The sequence below is a fragment of the Pelodiscus sinensis genome, chromosome 5, assembly GCF_052426305.1.
Source record: "Pelodiscus sinensis isolate ZL-2025 chromosome 5, ASM5242630v1, whole genome shotgun sequence".
NCBI classification, from domain to species: domain Eukaryota; kingdom Metazoa; phylum Chordata; order Testudines; family Trionychidae; genus Pelodiscus; species Pelodiscus sinensis.
The window spans coordinates 88,727,654-88,748,460 of record NC_143056.1 but is presented as its reverse complement, the minus strand read 5'-3'; the positions used below and the strand labels follow the sequence as shown (position 1 = coordinate 88,748,460).

General features: G+C 42.4%; 1 protein-coding gene across 9 annotated transcripts in view; it reads right to left on the bottom strand.

The window, feature by feature from the left end:
- Positions 1-20,807, bottom strand: part of SHANK2 (SH3 and multiple ankyrin repeat domains 2) — a 688,250-nt gene that overhangs the window by 13,589 nt on the left and 653,854 nt on the right. For all 9 annotated transcript variants that reach the window (XM_075927688.2, XM_075927690.2, XM_075927695.2 and 6 more), the window contains 3 exons: positions 16,954-17,084; positions 11,908-12,019; positions 7,058-9,461 (listed from right to left, as the gene is read on the bottom strand). In XM_075927688.2, the coding sequence (XP_075783803.2) occupies positions 7,058-9,461; positions 11,908-12,019; positions 16,954-17,084 (2,647 nt within the window). The remainder of the gene's footprint in view (positions 1-7,057; positions 9,462-11,907; positions 12,020-16,953; positions 17,085-20,807) is intronic.

The following is a 20,807-nucleotide window of genomic DNA, read 5'->3' as shown; positions in this document are numbered from 1 at the left end:
TCTTTTAAATTGCTAGGCTCCAGGGCAGCTTCTCCTTTTGTAACCCTCCAGTGGAGACCCTGTGTAGGTAGTAAGTTTCATAGTTATTTTTATAATATTATGCAACGAGTAGTCCTGTGGCACCTTAAGGCATGTCTACACTAGGAAATTATTTCAGAATAACTTATTTTGCAATAACTATATCGAAAAATAGCATGTCCACACAACAGAGACGTCTCCTGTTGAGTAAAATGTTGAGTCTCAAAATTAGTCTGAGGCAGGCTCCCTTAATGTGGGCATGCTAACTCAACTTAAGAGCCCCAGGAAGCACTGGGGAGTAATTACTTTGAATGACTCTGGGGAGTAGTTATTTTGAAATAGCAGCAGTGGAGCGTTCACACTACCTCTGTTTTGCAATAACTATTTCAAAATAAATGTTATTCATCATTGAAAGCAAGAGTTATTATTTTCAAACAGCCAGCCCCTTATTTTGAAACAACGGGCATGGTAGTATGGACACTTTGCTTGTTATTTCAAAATAAGGGGAGTTATTTTGAAACAACTCCCTAGTGTTGACTAGGGCTTGGAGACTAACAAAGAGAGAGGCAGCAACTCCTATCTTTAGTTTGCCTGATGCTTTTCTATATTAAAAAGAATTCTAATGCCTCAAGTGTTTGAAAACTTGTCAGGATGATTGTGCAAAGTATGCTGGAATTTAGTAAATAATTCTGTGTATCATGCACAAATGGAAAAAAGAATCTTCAACTATTCAGTCATAATTGGGACAGGACTAAAAGCAATGAAAATGTATTTGTCACTGAAGTCAGCATGTCTAACTGAATACACATGGGGTACAGCTTATCTGTTGAGTAAGGCAATATTGCTTTTACATAAGCAGTTTCTGGAGAAGATCTGCAGATTTAAAGTGTACAGTTCTATGCATTAGCACACAGGCTACGGCCAACTGCAAGTTAATGTTAGCATGGAGAACTATACACTCTCTCCACTCCCATGAGTTTGCCATTAGTATCTCCTCTCTCCTCCCCCCCCCCCCCACATCCAGGAACTTGTCATCCATTCTTGCCCCCAGGCAGAGCACAGATGAAGCAAAGCAAAGAAAAAAAAAAGACTTAAGAGGTTCCAATCATGGTTCCACTGCCGTCACTGGCAAGGTTCTTCAGGAAGAGGAGAGGGGAAGAGTGGGTGGCTGGAGTAGAAGAGTGGATGCCTGGAGTAGAAAGGGGGGTGGGCATGAGGAAGGCAGGGGATCGAGAAAGTAATGTGTGAGAGTACAGAGGGGAATGAGGAGAACTGGGGTAAAGGATGGTGAGGGGGTGGGCACCAGGGATGAAGAGGGCAAGGGGGCAGGTATTGGGAAAGCAGGGATAGCAAGGGAAAGGGGAGGCACCAGGAGGGTGCAGGGGGTAAGAGAAGGTGCAGGTGCCAGGGGGATTGTGGGAGTGAAACAGAAGGACAGATATGGGGAGGGGAGGGGAATAAAGAGGAGAGAAGGGGTGGGCACCAGAGGACAGAGGCAGGGCAGATGGGTAGAGGGAGGTGTTAGGAGAGGGAATGGGGAAGGGGAGCTAGAGGAGGAAGAGGGAAGGGCAGGTGCCAGGGTTAGAGAGGATGGGGAAGGAGACAGGTCCCAGGAGGGCTGAGGAGATTGAGAAGGGCAGGAGCCAGGACAGCAGAGGAGGGTGAGGGGTGGGGAACAGCAACAGGCACCAGGGGAGCAAATGGGTCAAGGGGAAAGTGGGAGACATGGCAGCAGAGGGGAAAAGGGAAAGGTTTATAATTTGGGTGCAATAGTGACACACATCTGAACAAGCGCTCATGGCCTCAATCATAGGTGTGCGCAGCACATTTCAGTAGGGTGTGCACCCGAAGAATTTTTTTTAAATGTTCTTTGACCCCCATTAGCCATGCCCCTGACCCCTGTTAACTATGCCATTGACCCCCATTGGCCACACCTCTGGAGGTAACACTCTTGGGGCAAGATGGACACATGACCAGAAGTAAAAGGTCTCATGTGGCCCCCCTCTAACGACTTTTCCCACTCTCCTCCTATCAATAGGAATTAGTTTGGCCCCCACCAAACCCCCCTTATGTAACTATCCTGCAGTTGCATTAACTCAATGTGTGACACATTAACTCAGAGGCAGAGAGGCTGGGGGAAGTGTTCCCTCTAAGAGTTTCCTCCCATGAGCAGAATGAATTTTGTGTGTGCACCAGTACTGAGTTCATGTGGCTTGTTTGGATGTGCCACTGTTATTAATAAATATCTTATAAACCGCTACCTTTTCCTTCTGCTGTCAAATCTCCCCTTGCTCCATCAACTCCCCTGGTGCCTGCTGCCCCCCAACCCTCCACCCTCCTCTGCTCTCCTGATTCCTGCCCTTCTCACTGTCCTCAGCCTTCCTGAGACCTGCCCCGCTCCACCATTCCTTCTCTCTCCCTGTGCCCACTGCTCCTGTAGTCCCACTCTGAGGCATGTGAGCTACCCTTCCTCATCCCCTCTCCTAACACCTCTCTCTACACACCTGCCCTGCCTCTCTCCTCTGGTGCTGGTCCCTCCCCTGCAGGTGTCTGCCCTTCTGCTTCACCCCCAGAATCCCCTGGCACCTGCAACTTCCCTCAGCCCTGCACCTTCCTGTTGCCTCCCCCTTCCCCTTTGCCCTCTTTTTCCCTGATGCCCATCCCATTACCACCCTCTTCCCCCATTCTCCTCATGCCCCTGTGCCCTCACACGTCTTGCTCCATCCCTGCCTTCCTCATGCCCACCCCTTCTTTCAAGCCTTCTCCCACCCCTTCTTTCAAGCCTTCTCCCTCTAGCCCCCAGTGCCCTTACCCTCTCCTCTCTCAGCATCACCCTGTCCCCCCTTCCACTGACACCTCCCCTCCTGCCCTTTTTCTCATTGTCTCCACTTGGCCCCCTGGCATTTGTCTCTCCTCCACCCTGTTCCTTGGTTGTAGTGAAATTAAAAGTCCTGATTATTTTAGAATAGGAAGGAATGACAAAGCATGTGATCTAGTTATTTGCCACATGATATTTTGGAACAAACAGGAATGTTCAGTTCCACTGTGATCTGGAAAAGAACAAATAGTTTAAGATATGAAAGAAATAAGATTAGGCATATAAAACCAGGTAAACTAGCTGTTTCAAGTGATTTTACGCAAAGAAAAGCACACTAAAAAAAAAACAACAAAAAAAAACCAAACCCTGCATTCATGTAGGAAACAGAAAGAGACTACAAGGCCAGACTGTATTAGGTAATTTCCAGTTTTATGAGATCACCGAAGGAAGTAGCATTTCTGCTCCACTTTGGGAAAAGACCACCTACATTAAGCAGCCAAAATACGTTGGCCAATTTGTATAAATTTAATTGAATTTGTCTCTATTGTATTTAAGGCCTCTCAACTGCCCCCAAACAACTCAAGTTATGTTCTCTGTGTCAAGTACAACTGAAAGGCATTTCACTCTCCTGGAGATTTTACCCATATCTTCATTCTAGGAATGCTACATGATCTTTCATACCTTCCTTTATGGCCACCAGTTCAACAGCTTACATCCAATAGGAAAGAAAAAAATGTAACCACCACCCTTTGAGGTTTGAGAAAATGCTGCTCCCTAAATGACAGATCATTTAGTATTAAAAAGCCACACTTTCTATAATGCCAAACAAATCTCCCTGATGTACCCAATCAGTGGCAGCCATGCAGTGTTTCTTCACCTGGCACTACTGGCAGCTCAGCACAGTAATTCTAGAGGGAATAATTTCAGTAACTTCAATATATAGTAGCATTATATTTTTGCACAGAAGCTCCAAAAAAATGGATTTCCAAATGGCAGGTCAGATCAAGCAATTAATAACACATAGACAAAGATGAGCTAGCAGGTCAGCATCCACTCCTAATTCTGTATAACGCCAAACCTCTCCATATCACAAAGAGGATACTATGTTTTCTTATATAGGCCATGCCCAATTATTCAAATCTCTTGTAAGATAGCAGTAACATCAGAAATCTGAAGGCAAAGAAATATGTTTTTATCCACATCTAGTCTGTAGCAGTATATACCGCTATACAGACACTGTGGCTTACCTATAGTTACTTTAGCAGGATATAAACACTTTTCCATTTACCTGCAAGCCTCTGCACATTCCTGACACCTAGAGTTATTGTACTCTTGTTTTTCCAGCTCATCCTTAAATGACAGTTTTCGCATTCAGTATAATACAATATACATTCAAGTGTACAAGGATATAGGATATCCTCATAAGACTTGTATAGGTATTCTTTGGAAACCAATTCCATAAAAAAATCCATGAGCTGCAAAAGGAGTGCTGATCTAGAAACTTTTCTAACTCCCTGAAATTTTCAGTAAACAAACATCTGCAATTGAAATATAAATAAAACCCTGAAAATCATAATTTACCAGGTGATTTACAAGGATATTACATACAGCGGTTATTTAAGCAACAGCTTTTTGGCAACATAATGTGATTTCAGTAAAGAAATTTCACGAAATTGCTTTGTGGTTCTTGTCTTGTCATACTATGAAGATTAAACGTAATATTACTGATTAACTTAGTTAGCTACCTGAATCAAATAATGCCATGCTGAGAGTGCGAAGTGAGACTAAGTGAAAACTGACATTTGATCATCCTCAATCAGTAAAGGAATTGAATAAAATGTCAATACAATTATAATTGTTGAGTAAAACCAGACTCCCTGAAAGGGCAAGAGGAGAAGGGGGAAATTGCCCTGGGGCCCAGCAATTCAAAGAGGCCCAAGGCTCCTGGCTGCCACCGTTCCTAATGTGCCACTGGGCAGAGCCTCAGGTCCTTTAAATCGCCACAGAGCACTCTAGGCAGCTCTTAGGGGTGAGGGTGGAAAGGAGAAAGTATGCTGCCATGTAGGTGGCTCTGAGGGCTGGCTGCCCTCAGTCCTGCCCCTTCTGCAGGTGTGGAGCCACTTCCCCCAAAACTCTGAGAACTCCATTATATAAACAGTATTTTAAAAGAAAAGTTCATAAACATAAGCCTAAGTAATTCACAGAAAATAATAGATGCTGTGTCTCAAAGTGACAGAAATTGAGAGAACTGTTTGTAGGCAACCATCCTCAATTCAGATACTCCCATTAATTTTAGGTCTTGCTCTGTTTATATATAAACATATATTTTATAAGGAGCTTTCTTTAAAAAAATAATACAGTGTTGTTCAATATTTTGCCTTCAGTATTCTTTTGGGGCCTTTTCCTGCTCTCTCTCTCAGTAAAACTTGGTTTCAAGTCAATATAAATTCTGCTTCAGCTAGAAGCGCAAGATAGCATCGTCTTGGTGCTTGTCTGTACAGTGGGCTAAAGCAAGCACTACTGGGTGTGATTTCTAAACAACGCTGAAGTGTTGAACATTAGTTCATCTATGTAAACCTTACTGGTGCACAATAAAAGTTCCCTAGTACACCTTAACAAAGTCCTACATTAAAGGGCATTAGGGAACTTGCGTGCATCTGTAGAATCTGTGGACCAATTAACGTGCAACACATTAGTGCACTTTGCTGATTCATGTACACACGCCCTTCAGACTAGTAGTGACCACAAAACCAGAATTTAAAATGGAAACAAGTTAAAACCTTCCTGCTTTTGGTGTTTACCGAACTTTCCTTAAAGGAACTTCCAAGACGACCTAAAATTTCAATGTTAAAGGGGTGGCATTCTAGCAAAGGAAATTACTTTGGAGCTTACTGTAGCTGGTAGCTAGTAGGGATGTCAAATACTGTGTAACTCAGTGTTTCTTAAACTATGTTCCGTGACCAACTCGCAGATGTGCCGCAACCTCTTCTTTGTTTTTGTCTTTTTTGGTCTGACAGTTTTTTTTTAAGAAAATTTTCATAGGTGTTCCACATAAAAAAAAATATTGTTTGGTGTTCCATGGTCTCAAAAAGTTTAAGAAACACTGGTGTAACCACCTTAAATCTTAGTGGTTACACAATTATTCAATAGTCCCTGGGGGTAAGGCCAGCAGCCAGTCCCACTCCTAGAGAGCCCCTGCCACTCCACACTGCTGCCCCTCTATCAGCAGGTGGGAGCTAGTCTGTGAGGGGAGCCAGTTTAAAAACTAGCTTCCTGTGCAGACCAGCTGCCTGACACTGCTTTGATACAGGGTGGCAGTAGCCCCTGTCTGTGGGGGGGCGGGGTCCGAGTTTCCTGTGGACAGAGGCTGGTCCAGCAGCAGCCCTTGTCCACTGGGGTGGCGGGGGGTCTGAGCTACCCCACAGACAGGGGCTGCTACTTAGGGTTGCCAGATGGTTTCAACAACAATACCAGATACACTTGACATTACATCACAATCTACATTACATCTTATTTAGAAAATACCGGACATTTATATTTTCTCAATTTGTTTCCCGAACAGAAAGCTCAAATACTGGACTGTCCGGTTCAAAACCGGACACCTGGCAACCCTACTGCTACTGCAGGCCAGCCTCTGTCCATAGGGAGCTCGGACCTCCCATGGACAGGGGCTGCTGTTGCGGACCAGCTTCTGTCCATATAGGCCCACGCTCAGCAGCAGCACTGGGGTGAGGAAGGACAGGTGTATTTGGTGCTCGGGGGGAGCCTGCTTCTAGCCAGTTCCTCATGGCACTGGTTTCCACACCTCAGGTCCTTGCTGCCTCTGATATAGCGGGGGGAGGGGGGAAAAGTGCATATAGTTGACAAAATTAACCGGTAAGCCCAACTTAGTGGTTAATCATGTAGTTGACTGCACGTTGACATCCCTAATTGCTAGGGGTGGCCTTATCAATGTTATTGTTTTTATAGAAAGCCTCAGAAAGCGGGCTCATTTTCCCATTGAAAATATACATTTTATCTTGGAAACTAGCAGAATAAGCAGGGGGAAAGCTGCCTATTATATAATATATTTATATTTTAGGCTGATCTTAAAATTATCAGCATTCTTATGGTGGAACCTGCTTATGTAAATCCTTAAAAGTATGCTCCTGTTTGGGAAACAGAGCAATTACATCTTGAAGGAAATATAGATCTAGTTTTAATTCTTTTAGTTGCATTTACCTTGTACTGAGACTTGCAGTTTTTGTTCCAGTAGGTGACTCCAACCCTTCTCCAGGCTTTGAGGATTTTTCTCTGTTCATTTGTTGTAGTATTGAGTTCAATTCACTAATAACATTAGCCTTTGGGCCTGAGAGAATTGGGCTTTTTACCTCAGTTACATCACCCCATAGTTTGGAGGTCCTTTGCTGTACAACTTTAGCCGTATTAGGCTGTGCACTGATCGGAGGTGGGGGTGGAGCAGGTGGAGGGATAAGAAAGCTATCTACAGTTTCTTCAATTAGAGCATCTTTATAAAGTGCATTGCTTTTGTTGATTATGGGCTTCATTTTTGGCTTTGGAGGTACTGGGGGTTTGTCCACCAGAAATGTTTGCCCATCTGCATAGACTGTACAAGTATCCAAATTCTCACCACCTTCAGAGGATAAGGTAGAGATGCTGGACACTGTTGAGATAGTGCTGGTTGTCTCTAAGTGATGGTCACTGCTAGATCGACTGTCTACCTCCTCAATCCCAGAGTCAGTGACATGATCAAAGCTTTCAGGGGGTGGCAAAAATGAGGCAGGCAAACAGTTTGAAAGACCCACTTGTTTTTTACTGTCTAAAGAATTTGTTGATTGGTTAGAATTAAATGAAGCAGATGTAGGTGTTCCATTTTTTCTTTGCTTAAGTAAGTCCGTTAGAGCAGAACCCGGAGCAGAACGGTCATCGGGGATATCAAAACTGTTAGCAAATTCTAAGGGAGGAGGTAATGGCTCAGTAAAAATAAATTCTTCATCAATATCAACAGATGCTAGAGGGGGTGGAGGGATGCGAAATGGCAATATGACAGGGTCATCAACAGAGCTAGCTGCTACAATAGTTTTGCAGGGAGATGCAGGTGGCTCAGGTGTAGCAGATACATTCAACCCACTTTCTGCTTCTTCACTATCTTCTGGCATCTCCGATGGAGAATTGTCTGTGATCATTTCCATTTCAACTCTCTTCTCATCATCTTCAAGGGTGTCTTCAGACTTTCCTGCATCCACAGTATGAACCATTAGCAAGCCAGCTGACTTTTGCTGTGAAGTATCCACAATATTTATTAGCATGTTTTTCTTTTCTTCATGCTTCTTCTCTTTCCCCATATCTGTTTCATATTTGTTTTCAGTCTCCTGCCTTCTCAGTGGGCCACGTGTATTTTGCCTGGTAACAGCCGTCACAGGAAATGTAGTTTCGATATTAGATCTTAGCTTTGTATCGATGTAAAGTGGTTTATTAAGGTCTGCTTTACCAATTTCTCCTTTGCCTGGGATCTGTTGCGTTTGTTCTTTCATGGCTCTATCTCTTGCAGAAAGTGCAAGTGCTAGAGGTGAGTTTGGATCTAATATCTTTCCTGTGAGCGGGTGAACATAATTATCTGGACTGGACACAATGGTCTGAGTTGCCACCATATTGTTTTCAGTAACTTTTTTTGTGGATGAAGAGTTTAATGTCCTTGCATCACTTTCACTGCTTGGTTCACTATTATTAAAAAGATTTTCAGATTCTCTAGGTGCCGGAATTGGAGAGGGTGACATAAGTTGCCTAAAACTATCTTCATTACTAAACATGCCCTCATCAGTAAATTTAGACTGCCTCAAACGTGGTGTTGGGGGCATCAGCCCAACATCCTCATCTCCCAAGTCTGTAGAAAGGAAAGCTGGAGAATTGCGCCTGGCTTCTAATCTCTTTTCCCTGTCCCTCACTGCTCCAGCAATGGCTGCTGCAAATGGACTGCTGACATTTAAATTATCATCAGGTCTGAGTTGTCCAGGCTGCTCTGAAGACTGAGGGTCAATCTCCATACTGCTTCCTTGGCTGCTTTTTCCACTACTGCTGGTAGATGGTTCTTTCACAATAATTGTTGGAATTGGAATAGAACAGATCTTTTCTGGACTATCCTCAACATTAGATTGTTTCACTAACATTCCCTTCCGCCTTGCTGGTTTGGCAGGCACATAAACTGCTTTGCTTGCTATCTTCCCAACTTCAGAATATGGGTTTTCTGGCATATGGCCCCTCTTGTTTCTGAAGTTTCCCTGCAATGCTGCATTCCTACTATACAAATCCTCAGAATCTAGAGAATAACGATCCAGTTCCCTTCTGTAATACATCCCTTTGTCCCTCATTATTGTTCCCATATTTTCAGATCTACCTGAAGAAAGCTTTGAACCTGAATTCTGATTAAATGCAGGTTTAATCGTTCCATAGCTTCTTGATGTTGGAGATTTGGGAGAGTTATAAAGGGAGGGAGAAGGTGGAGGTGGTGATGGGGGTAGAGACTGTGGTGGAGGAGGAATATCTTCAGAAGTGTCTGGCATGGATAGACTTCTGGTAAATTTCAACATAGGAGGAGCCAAAAATTGACGTTCTTCCTCTGTTATTCCTAACAAAAGAGAAAGAATAAAGGGAAAACTTTAAAAAAATTGCTCTTTACTTTAATCCAATGTTATTTCCACTAAAGATATGACCCTAAAGGAATGTCTACCCAGCCTGCAGGAGTGAGCCTCCCAGTCCAGGACAACAGATTTGGACTAGCAGGGATTATTGCCAGTGCTTAAAATTAGCCGTGTATACAGCTCTTGGAAATTGTGGCTGGGACTGGAGCTCAGGCTCTGAGGCTAGATCTATACTAGGGGATAAATTCAAGTTAGGTTTATTGCATAGCTGGAGTCAACGTATCTTAATTCAAACTTTGGCACAGTGGAAGGTCAAAGGGAGAAATGCTCCCGTTGACTTCCCTTCTCATGAGGAGGAGTAGGAGTACTGGCATTGATGGGGACACTCTTGGCATTCGATTTAGCAGGTCTTTACTAGACCCACTAAATTGAATGCCATAAGATTGACCTGTGGGTAAGTATAAACATGGCCAGAGGTCCATGCCTCCCCAGACTTCAGGGTCAGAGCAGCAACATCAAAATACTGTTTAGATCCCTATTTTTAGAGTACTGGGGTGAGCCCTAATAGCCCAAGTTTATTAACCTCAGCTGGGAGGCTTGCTTCTGTGGGCTATTTAGACATATCCCAAAAAGCTACAGCAATTTTGCATAGCATGAAGCATATCTGAAATAATAAAGCATGGCTGGCTTGTTGATTCTTGCTCATGAAAAATTCTCTAAATGTTGTCAAGTATCAGAGGGTAGCCTTCGAAGTGGGTCTTTGCCCATGAAAGCTTATGCTCCAATAAATCTGTTAGTCTATAAGATGCCACAGGACTCCTCGTCTCTAAATGTTCATTTTCCATAAAATCACATAGTAATATTAAACAGGAGTGACACAGCAACAAAACTAAACTGATCATAGGCAAATGTTTTTGCTTTATGTACCCTCAGGGACAATATATTTCTCTTCAAAAGAATGTGAAAGTATGAAAAAAGACAAACTATTCAAAGGAACATTAAAGATTCTGTGTGAATGAGAGATAATTGCATAGAAGGGAATTTTCTCTGAAATATAGCAAGGAGGGAAGGAATTCTTATACAGAGAAACCATGCATATCTGCTTAAGCAATCTAAAACACACAAATTAATGGTATGCTTACACAGCAAGTACAATAGTAAAGCATTTCTGGGAATTTTGCCTGTATTGTTTTAGTAAAAGGATTATATAGAATGATATTACATACAAACTTAAAATGTTTGTTTTTATAACATTTTTCAAATGCAATTAAGTGACTTAGCAGTTTTCAAAAGAGTTTTAGGCACTTAGGACCTCTTAAGTCCCTTAGATGTTTTAGAGAATGTTACCCTCTATCTCAGAGGTTCTCAACCTATTACCATTGTCGGTTGCATATGCACCTCTTTGTTATGTACATACTACCTATATGGCCTTAAGGGTGTCATATGAGTGACAATTGTGCAGTTACTAAATCGCAAATGGTCCACAGGTTCAGAATCATTGCTCTATGTAATAAAAGTATTTTCTGAATTTGCTCAAAATGATAGGTATGCCATAAAACAACATTTGAAAATATTGTGGGTATTTTGTCGAATAGCTTTAACACAAGCACACTACTTATAATTAGTTCAGAAATACATTGAGTACAGTGGATCAGTTCTAACAGAAAATATACCAAACATGAAAAGTTTTTTTCCTTAGGGCATGTCTACACAGCAGGGCAAAAGTCAAATTAAGCTATACAACTTGAGCTACTTCAATTGAATTGCTTAAGTCAAAATAGCTTATTTTGGCTTTGGCACTGTCTACACTGCAGGAATTCGAAGAAAGAACACACTTCCTTTGACTTCTCATACTCCTTGTGAAATGAGGGTTACAGGAGACAGAGTAAGAAGTCCTCCAGCTCGCCATTATTTCGAAATAATGACTTGCAGTGTAGACGTGCTCTTTGTTATTTCAGAATAACACTAGGTATTCTGAAATAACGCTGCTGTGTAGATGTACCCTCAGTGGAGAAAAAGGATAGTTTTGAATAAAAAGTGAGCTTATTTTTATCCATTTGGCCAGTTGAGTGCATACTACAGCTTGCATAGTATATGATGGCATTTTCATGTCAATAAAAACATCTAAACAACTCTTAGCTATAATGATTTACCAGAACAGCTCTTCCTCATTAGTTTTCTTTTCACTTTCAAACTTAAAGGACACTTTCCAAATTCATTATTACTCCATAACACTTGCCTAAAGTGAACAAAGCAAAACATGGAATTTGTACTAGTTTTCATGCAAACTGATTTGGTTCTTGAGATTTGGATCAGAACTAATTACTGACTCAAGTTGAAGAAAAATGAAATCAGCATGTTTTAAGCACGAACACAAGTTAATAAAAAGTGCCAAATTAATGCACATGTAGAATTTACATGAGAAAATTTTACCTATAGATTTTTGTCTTCTCATTGTACCCCGAGGTATACCTAGAAAAGGACCTTGAGGAGTCCCAGGTACAGTAGGTGGCATCACAGCAATACCCTGTCTATCATACATAGACTACAAAACAAAACAAAAATATTATGTACAAAAGAGTAAATTTGAAGGGATCACATGCAATCACATTTCTGTTTATTCCCCTCCCAAAGACATTGCCACAAACCGTACTGCTGTTCAAGTCACCCTGTACCTGCGTCGGTGTTCCAATATTTTGCCATGGGAGAGAGACCTTCGGTTTTCTAGATGTAGTGTGTTAATACTCTGAGTTCTAAATCTGCTCATATTACTCACATGAGTAGCCTCACTGATGCCAAATGGAATTATTTCTGAGTCAGAATTCGGTCTTACACTTATATTTTGATTTTATGAAGTTTAAGAGTTTAGACTGGGAAATTACGGTTTGATAGCATGGCTTACAATGATCACCAGGAACGACTGAATGGAATAGGATCTCAGCACTTCAGAAATACTTTGTTTTTTCTGAAAATATAACACAGATGTCTTCTTCAAGGGGTCTCATCATTGAATCACAAATATTTCAAGATCAAATAGGCAGAATTCGTTTCCTATCTAGGCTTTATTTTGGACCTGGATGCCTATTGGGGATTCATTATAGGCTGAGATGAGAGTTCTGCCAATGTGGCTACTTGTTTCTGGTTGCTTATAACTGCCAACTTTAACCATTTGGGATGAAGCTGTCTGATTTGGTCTAAAAATTATTTTAAGAAAGTTTCAGCTACTATGGTTCAGTTATTTTCAAGAACAATATTAGGGGAAAATACATTGTTTTGCCCATGTTTTTAAAAAATGTACAACTATATACATAGGAAGGCTCCAGGGTCTCCATAGTCTCTGAAAATCCACACAAATTTGGCCAAGTTCTCCAAAAACTGTAGTTTGCAGATGCTCATTAGACATTTGTTAGAGCTTGTTATAGAGATGGGAATGACTAGTTAACTATCTGATAAGCAAGCTAGTTGCCCCTCCCCCCCCTTGCTGTCTCTATCAGAAAGAGGCAGCAAGGGAGGGGATGACGCGGGGGTACTTCAAAGCAGCGATGCTGTGTGGTGTCTGGGGCCAGACCACGGGCTCCACATAGTGCTGCTGCTTTGATACAACGCATGCAACCCGGGACCAGCTGGGAGTCCCCAGGCTGCACACGGCATTTCAAAGCTGCAGTGCCCCAAATCCGCCGTTGCTAAGTAGGACTTTCCTTGCAATTGCTTCTTCCTGCTGCTCAAGGCCTATTATGGCATCTGATATGGAACCTGAGAGCAGGAATACTGTTTTTCAGTGTTAATGCTCCCCCTGCTGGCACCCAGGCAGTGTTGAGAAGGAGGAAATGGTGTTACAGGAGCCATAATGAGGAGAGGAGCTAAGGGACTTCAGAGGCGGAACAGGGACAGGAACAGGATGGGTTGGGCAAGTACAGCAGAGCAGAAAGGGCCAGAAAAAGAGAGTAGGATTTTTAGCTATAATTATACAATAAATTGACAATTAAAATGGAGCAGGAAGTGGGACAGTTAAAAGTAAAAATACATCAGGTGGGTATTATCAAACTGATGAAGCTGAGCCTGAAAGCCAAACATAGCTTATTTTCTATTCAATATGAAATATATGCAGGACAGGAGAAATTACTCCCTTGTAAAACAGATGATGGGCACAGCTCAGAATGTGGAATAATCACTAGTCTTCCGCACTGGTATTTAGCCCACTCCTAAAGCCACCCCTGATCTTCAAGAGATAAAGCTCCTTATTCTTCCCTACGCTTTCAGTGGGCCGGGGTTCTTGGCACTTGGTATATTCACCTTGTGGCCAGATGCAAAATTAATAGAACTATAGTTTTGCAAAATTGTAATGACAGGGAATCTAGGGCCAGACAGACTGTAAAGATACACTACATTTTATTCCTGGCAGGAGAGGTGCACATTGAAGAGGGTCTCAAGTCCCAGCTGACTCCTGTCTCCAGGGCTATGTCTACACTGCGCTAGTTTTGCGCAAGAAATATGCAAATGAGGTTAAGTGTGGAATATTGCTGAGCCCCATTTGCATAATTAATGAGCGGTTGCTTTTTGCGCAAGAGGCTTTTGTGCAAAAAGGAGCCATCTACATGGCTCCTTCTTGCGCAAAAACCCCTCTTGTGAAAGAGCCGTTCTTCCGCATTTTTTCAGGAGACTCGGCAATATTCCACGCTTAGCCTCATTCGCATATTTCTTGCGCAAAACCAGCTCAGTATAGACATAGCCCAAGTGAAGGGAAGGCCCGTCCCAGGAGCAGCCAGGCAACCACCACTGGCTCTCTCAGGGCTTGAGCTGCCATCAGCTGAAGGTAGAGAAGTGGGGTGGGTCCAGCCAGCCCTTCCCGGCACAGTGGAGCCTTAGGACTCAGTCTCTTTATGGAGCAGAGTTCACCAGATGAACCACCCTACTTAAGACACACAAGTTGGCACCTTCCTCTCTGCTGTAGAGAACAACTGCAGTGTTGCTTCCGCTTTATCTGCTTTAACTTGACTCCTGTAAGGTGGTTCTGGAGAGATTTTGAGGATCATTTGTGGATCCCCAAGCCTTTGAGGAGAAAGGAATAAGGGGCTGTATGATTTTTAGGGATCAGGAGCTGGGCTATGTTAGCATGGTAGTTGAGTGCCTTTCCAAAAAAATTTTGGTCAGCAACTCACTAGAAGACATTGCTGCTTATCCTCACTTTGCATCCCCTGATCTGTCTAACAATGTACAAATTGTCCTTCAAGTGTCTCAAAGATTTGTGGATTGTACCCTCATAACGCTATTTTGAGGTATGGAAAAACTTTTACTCTGGTTTTATAGATGCAGAACATTGGAAGGGGGATATGAGGGCTCACACTGTCAAAAATATTTCAGCACCTAACTCCTTGAGGATCTAAGCCTAAGTGTCTGGCGTATGTGCCTCATCCTTCCTACTTATAGACAACACAAGTCTATTTATTTTCTACAATAATGCTGATATAATTCAGAACACTCTGGGATTTCTTCCTCTGCAACTGAGAAGTGAAGTGTACGAAAAAGGATCAGTGCTTTTTCAGTAGGAAATAAATACAGCTAGACCTTAAGGAAAACATTTATTTTTTTCCGTCATATTAGATCGTACATTCAGTGGAAGCAAACTCAAATCTGAGGGTGTCACATCTGGAACTAGAAGTGTAATTCCCAGATATAGGGGATATACCATGCTAGCTTTGATCAACCTAGTGCACTAAAAATTGAGTGTAGCCACAGCAGCATGAGCTGCACTAGCTGCCCCAAGTATTTTTAGGGCATTAACTCAATCAGAGTTAGCATCAGTGTTCCCTCTAAGATTTTCCATCCATGAGCAGAGTGAGTTTTGTCTTGTGCACAAACCTCTCCCTTTTCCCCTCTGCTATCAATGTCTCATTTTCCCCCCTACCCCTCTTCTTCCTGGGTGACTGCTGCTGCCTCCACTCCTCACCTTCCGCTGCTGCCCTGACTCCTGCCCTTCTCACTCCCCTCAGCCCTCCTGGGACCGGTCCTGCTCCCCACCCTCTCTCACCCCTACACTGTCCCTTCCCTCATCCTCCTCTAGCTTCCCTCCCCATTCCCTCTCCTAACACCTCACCACCTCCCTTGCCTCCCTCCTCTGGTTCCTGTCTCTTCCATCCCCTCCTCTCCCTCTGTTTCACCCCCACAACCTCCTGGCACCTGCACCTTCCCTTACCCCCTGCACCCTCCTGGTGCCTCGTCCTTCCCTCACTGTCCCTGCCTTCCCAACACCTTCCCCCCTTGCCCTTTTCCTTTCTGGTGCCACCCCATCACCACCCTCTGTCTCAGTTCTCCTCATGCCCCTTTGCACCCTCACATGTGACTTGCTTCATTCCCCGCCTTCCTCATGCCCACCCTTCCTTTCCGCTCCTCCCTCATCTGTCAGCACTCACTCCTCCCCCCTCCACTTCCTTCCTCTTGCCCCCATTGCCCTTCCCCTTTCCTCTCCAAGCATCATGCTATCCTCTCCCCAATTCCACCTCCCAACACCTTCCCATCTCCCCCACTCCTCCTGCCCTTTCCCCTCACTGTCTCCTCTTGGCCCCTGGCATTTGTGTCTCCTCCACCCTCCCCCTTGGTGCATTCCCCTTTCTTCTCCTGCCCTGGCTCCCTCCTCTCTGCTCAGCACAAGCCCCTTCCTCTGCTCATCCATCTTCCTCTTAGTTCTCCTCCTGGCCTCTTCCCTCACCTTTTACCGTCCTGACACCTGCACCTGCTGAGTGTCAGGACTGGAGCCAGGGCCATGATGCTATTTTTAGTACCTCAATCCCAGCCCCAGCAGCCACCACACATCCGTGGCCCTAGCTGCTCCCAGGGGCCGGGCTGCATGGTGGGTGGCTGCCCCATATGCCGGGTGCTCTTTTTAGTACCATGGTCCAGGCTCCAGCTCCTGCCACGTGGGCCATGTAGTGGCTGCCCAGCTGCTCCTGGGGTGGGGCAGCCACACACCATGCGACCCCCACCCCCAGGAGCAGCTGTGGCTGTGCATTTTTGCTGAGGGCGTGGGCAGGACTGAAGTTCTTGAAGCGCTGCCATGCACCTTACAGGGAACCCTCGCTAGCATGGGTGTTTCTTCTTGACCTAGGAATTATACAACCTGTCTGTATTTTTCCAAAATATAGAATTTCAGTCTTTAGGTTTTTTTATAGTGTTATTGCTGTGTCCCCCCCTTATAAATTATTCAACCTTGTCTAGTCAAAACGAAAACAATGTTGTTGGGAGTAAATAAACCCAATAGCGTGACAAAGGTTCATGTTAGGTATATTGTCAATGGCCAAGCTTAAGATAGTAATAAAGAATAATTATAAGTAATATAAGTATACATTTATAAACTCCCCCTTGTTGGTATACACATAATAGCTTGTCAGGTAGAGTGTATAAAAAGACTTGGCTTACTAAAGCAACGCTAACTAGAACCACAGCTTTGTAAGTGAAAGCAAGAATGTAATAGCCACCACTCACATTCATATCTGTAGCTGAAGGAAAGCATCTACTAGAAGGCCGCGGTTTAATCGTTGCCACTCTTGAGTCCATAGTTACATTGTCTGCAATTCTGGATGGCTTGGAAACTGGTACAATTTCATCCACTTTATCTGTAACATAAAAGTATTCACTAAAATAAATATAATTTGTCCTAAGACTGAAAAATCTAAATATTGCAAGGTCAAAGGAAGAGTTTTACTTTTCAAAAAAATGCAAAGAAAAAGGGTGGCTTTTTTTTTTGGCATTTTAACAAGGCAATGCTTGAGCATCAAAAGTCGTGCAAGCCGAGCACTTATTTATTGCTGCTGCGTAACATGCATGCTTTAGTTTTAAGCCTGCATGCATTTAATGTTTACTTAGTGTGACTCGAAAAACAATCCTCTTCTTCAAACCTTCAAAATGTGAAGGGAGAATATCTATATAGAAACGGAAAGAAGACCTTTAGAGATAAGGAACCCATAGAGCACTGTTTCACATAGCGATAAGCAGACAGTACCTAGTCACCAGAATTTTAGTGATATTTTGGACAATAACAAGTAATTCAAAAGTGCTCTTTTTGTCTATTCTTCAGTAATTACTTTCTAATCTATTCATCATGTCAGTCTATTAGACAAGATAACTTGGCATTATTGGAAAATGCTCTGTCTCTCTCTCTCTCTCTCTCTCTCGTTAAACTTAAAATTTGCTTTATATTAATTTTGGTTAAAACAATCATTTATTTATGGTCAGAAATGGGCCCAAGAGGTAAAGCTCCAGTCTGGATCAGAACTTTTCCAACAAACAGTTGTTCATAACTGGGATTTTGATTCAGCATGCTATGTAGTGACAGGAACCATCTGTGAGTTCCCTTAAAATTCAGGCGTGTTCTGAATCACTATCTTCAATTGTGATTTCCAACTAAATGCAGCAGTAATACTATTTTTAAACACTAAGATAATGCCTTAAATCCAAGGATTTCAAAGCACTATGCTATCAACCAAAGGCTTATAGCTCCTTTACGAGATACTGGAAAACTGAGGCACAGAATAGTCTTAATTACTTGCCTAAAGCCACTGAGTGATTTAGTCGCTGAATTTGGACTAGAATCCAAACTTATGTTCTAACCAAGAGTCTTCCTCACTGCCCCTTTCAACCTATCTTTTGTTCCTGTGAACTCTCAAACTGCAAACTGGCACTATATGTACAACCCACAGACTGGAAGTTATTCTAAGTTAGGATGGCATTTTTCTATTTAATTTCTCCTAATCACTAGGGCACCAGTCACACAACCTATGAGTATTCATAGAAGTAATGCACTAGAATCAATTAGAAGTGATTCTTTAGCCTAGCTGCTCTTCTTGTCTTAGGCTTCCAGAAATGAAATTTTCCAAGGATTAGTCAAGCCAAACCTTATTTTTCAGGAGTTAAGTATGGTATATCTGTATCTCAAAAGGTTTATTAATTTTGTTTAAAGAGGAAAAAAAAGACTAGTTCCTTAGGTCATTACTGACTTAAAAACAGCTGTCCAGTGGTCTAGAGGTGATACCACTATGCAAAGTATCAGATTTGAGCTTGATCCCTCATGGGAAAGCAGCCACACTAAGACTGTGGGAAGGGACAGGAAGTAGGAAGAGGAAGCGTGATTTGTCTCTCCCTAAACAGAGGCTCTGGCAGAAATGGAGGAACTACATTCAGCCTTCTCCGGTTGGGAAGACTTATTCTGGGAGAAGAGACTTTTGGAGCACTGGATGACGGTGAGAGCAGGAGAAGAACAGCTGCTAGAATCATTAAGTTGAACATGGTAGGTGGTTAGCTAACTCAGAAGTGTTATCATCTGCTTTCCACTGGAATTAGTATTACATTTTTTGTTTATTTCTTTTTGCATAATAGACCATCCAGGGGAAGGCGAGAAAAAAAACCCACACGCTTAAAACCTTCACAGGCAAATAAACATTTTTTAAAAAATACATTCCATATGGTCTTAACAATAATGCAAACTGTGCAGTTTTCAGAAGAAAATACTTATAACCTTCTGATGGACAAAAGGTATCAGAATTAGATGGATTTAGCCTTTAGCATTTGAACTACACAGAAAAAAATAAGGTTAGGTTGCAGAAGTTTAGGTGTCGCAACAAGGGCATGAGAATTTCGTATTACATCTCTCTTGCCCTTTATATGATCTTAAAAGACCAAACGCTTGTTATTGGGATCCAGAGAAAAGGGTTTTGGGGGACTGAAGCCCTTAATCACCCAAAATCTGTAAACAACAAATATACCATATAAAAACAGATTCCCTTTTTATTTTGAACAGACACAATCATAACACCTATTCAGACAACATAAAAACTACAGGGAAAGAGTGATGAGGCTATGACAGACACTTGAAAAGCATGGAAATATTCATTTCGGGGATGAAACATACATACCCTCCAACTGTACTGATTTTGCAAGACAATACTGGAAGACAGATCTTCGTATTTGATCTGACCATAATATCAGTTTGTACAGATTTTCTACAAAAATCTGACATTACTACCACATCAGCTTGTGGGAAACTTTATTCTTTGTGATTTTATAGCTTTAATGTTGTCAGCTCCTCAGTCCTTCTCACCCTATAGCTGCTCCCATTCAAATTGTACTTGGTTCCTTTCCAGTCCTAGCTGAGAACAGCTGAAGCAAGTTGGAGTAGGGATGGAGAAGTTGATATGATTATGTTGTTTTGCGCAAAAAAAAAAATAAAGAAAAAAAAAAGAAAAAAAGTTTTTAGGGGCATCTTGCACCTAGCAGTGGTTTTAACTGCAGTACAGGCAGTGTTGCTAATGCTGCCCAACTTGTTCTTTTGCACTGCTGTCTGTGATCAGAGCACAAATATAAAACAGTAGAATGGCATTTTAAAACTACCAGAAAAATTTTGAAGCTTCCAAAGCAGCTAGGGTATACATGGGGTGGAGTAAAAGTAACCCAAAATGGTAGCAGCTACATGGCGGGTCCTGTAGAATACATCAGATTCTTAATATATGGCCCCCACATTCCACCACACTTTTAAAGTGACAGCACTATGTAAATAAATACATTTTCATTATATTATTAGATATGTGTTACCTAGGTAAAGAGTCAACTAGCCTTTCGTTGACTTCTATATAATTCCATTACAAACTCATCCAAAAGAAATAAAAAGTAGATATTTAGGGCAAAATTTTCAAAGCACAGTGCGCTTAAAATAGGTTAGTCACATCCACAGTAGTAGTGTGCAAAACATGTTTGCACCAGTTATGGATTTTCAAAAGGCGGCACATCGGAAACTTTTTGTCAGGTCTGCTAGTGGACTTCTCCTCCCCCCCTCATTTTTTATGTTTGTACATATTTTTATAATATGTATTCTTGCACTAGTAAGAGGAGCTCTCACATGATGATATTGGAAATGTATTTATTTATGAGGCTACCTATATAAACAATGTTAACAAAACAAAGTTTAGAAGAGGCACAGATGGGGCGGGGCGCAAATGAAATGCAGGTGCAAGAATTTACACCTGGCATGAGTGGTGTGTGGGTGACATGGCCAAGAAAGTAGACCCAAATGGAATTCTTAAAGGGTGAGAGCCTGCATGCAGCTGGTCATAGAAGAAATATTTTGAACTAAAAAATGTATCCTGCAACATGCCTACACAAGGGGGGCAAGCCCCACCAGGGGTATTTCATCATTAACTCAGTCATTTAGCAAAGTGCAGCCACAAGCAAACAAACTGTTTTGCGGAGCAGTCTGTGGCTGGTTTGTATAGTCGTAAAATGTTTCCTGCTCGCATTTTGACCAACTTCAGTTTCAAAGAAGGGGAAAGGGAAGAGGAGTGTCCATT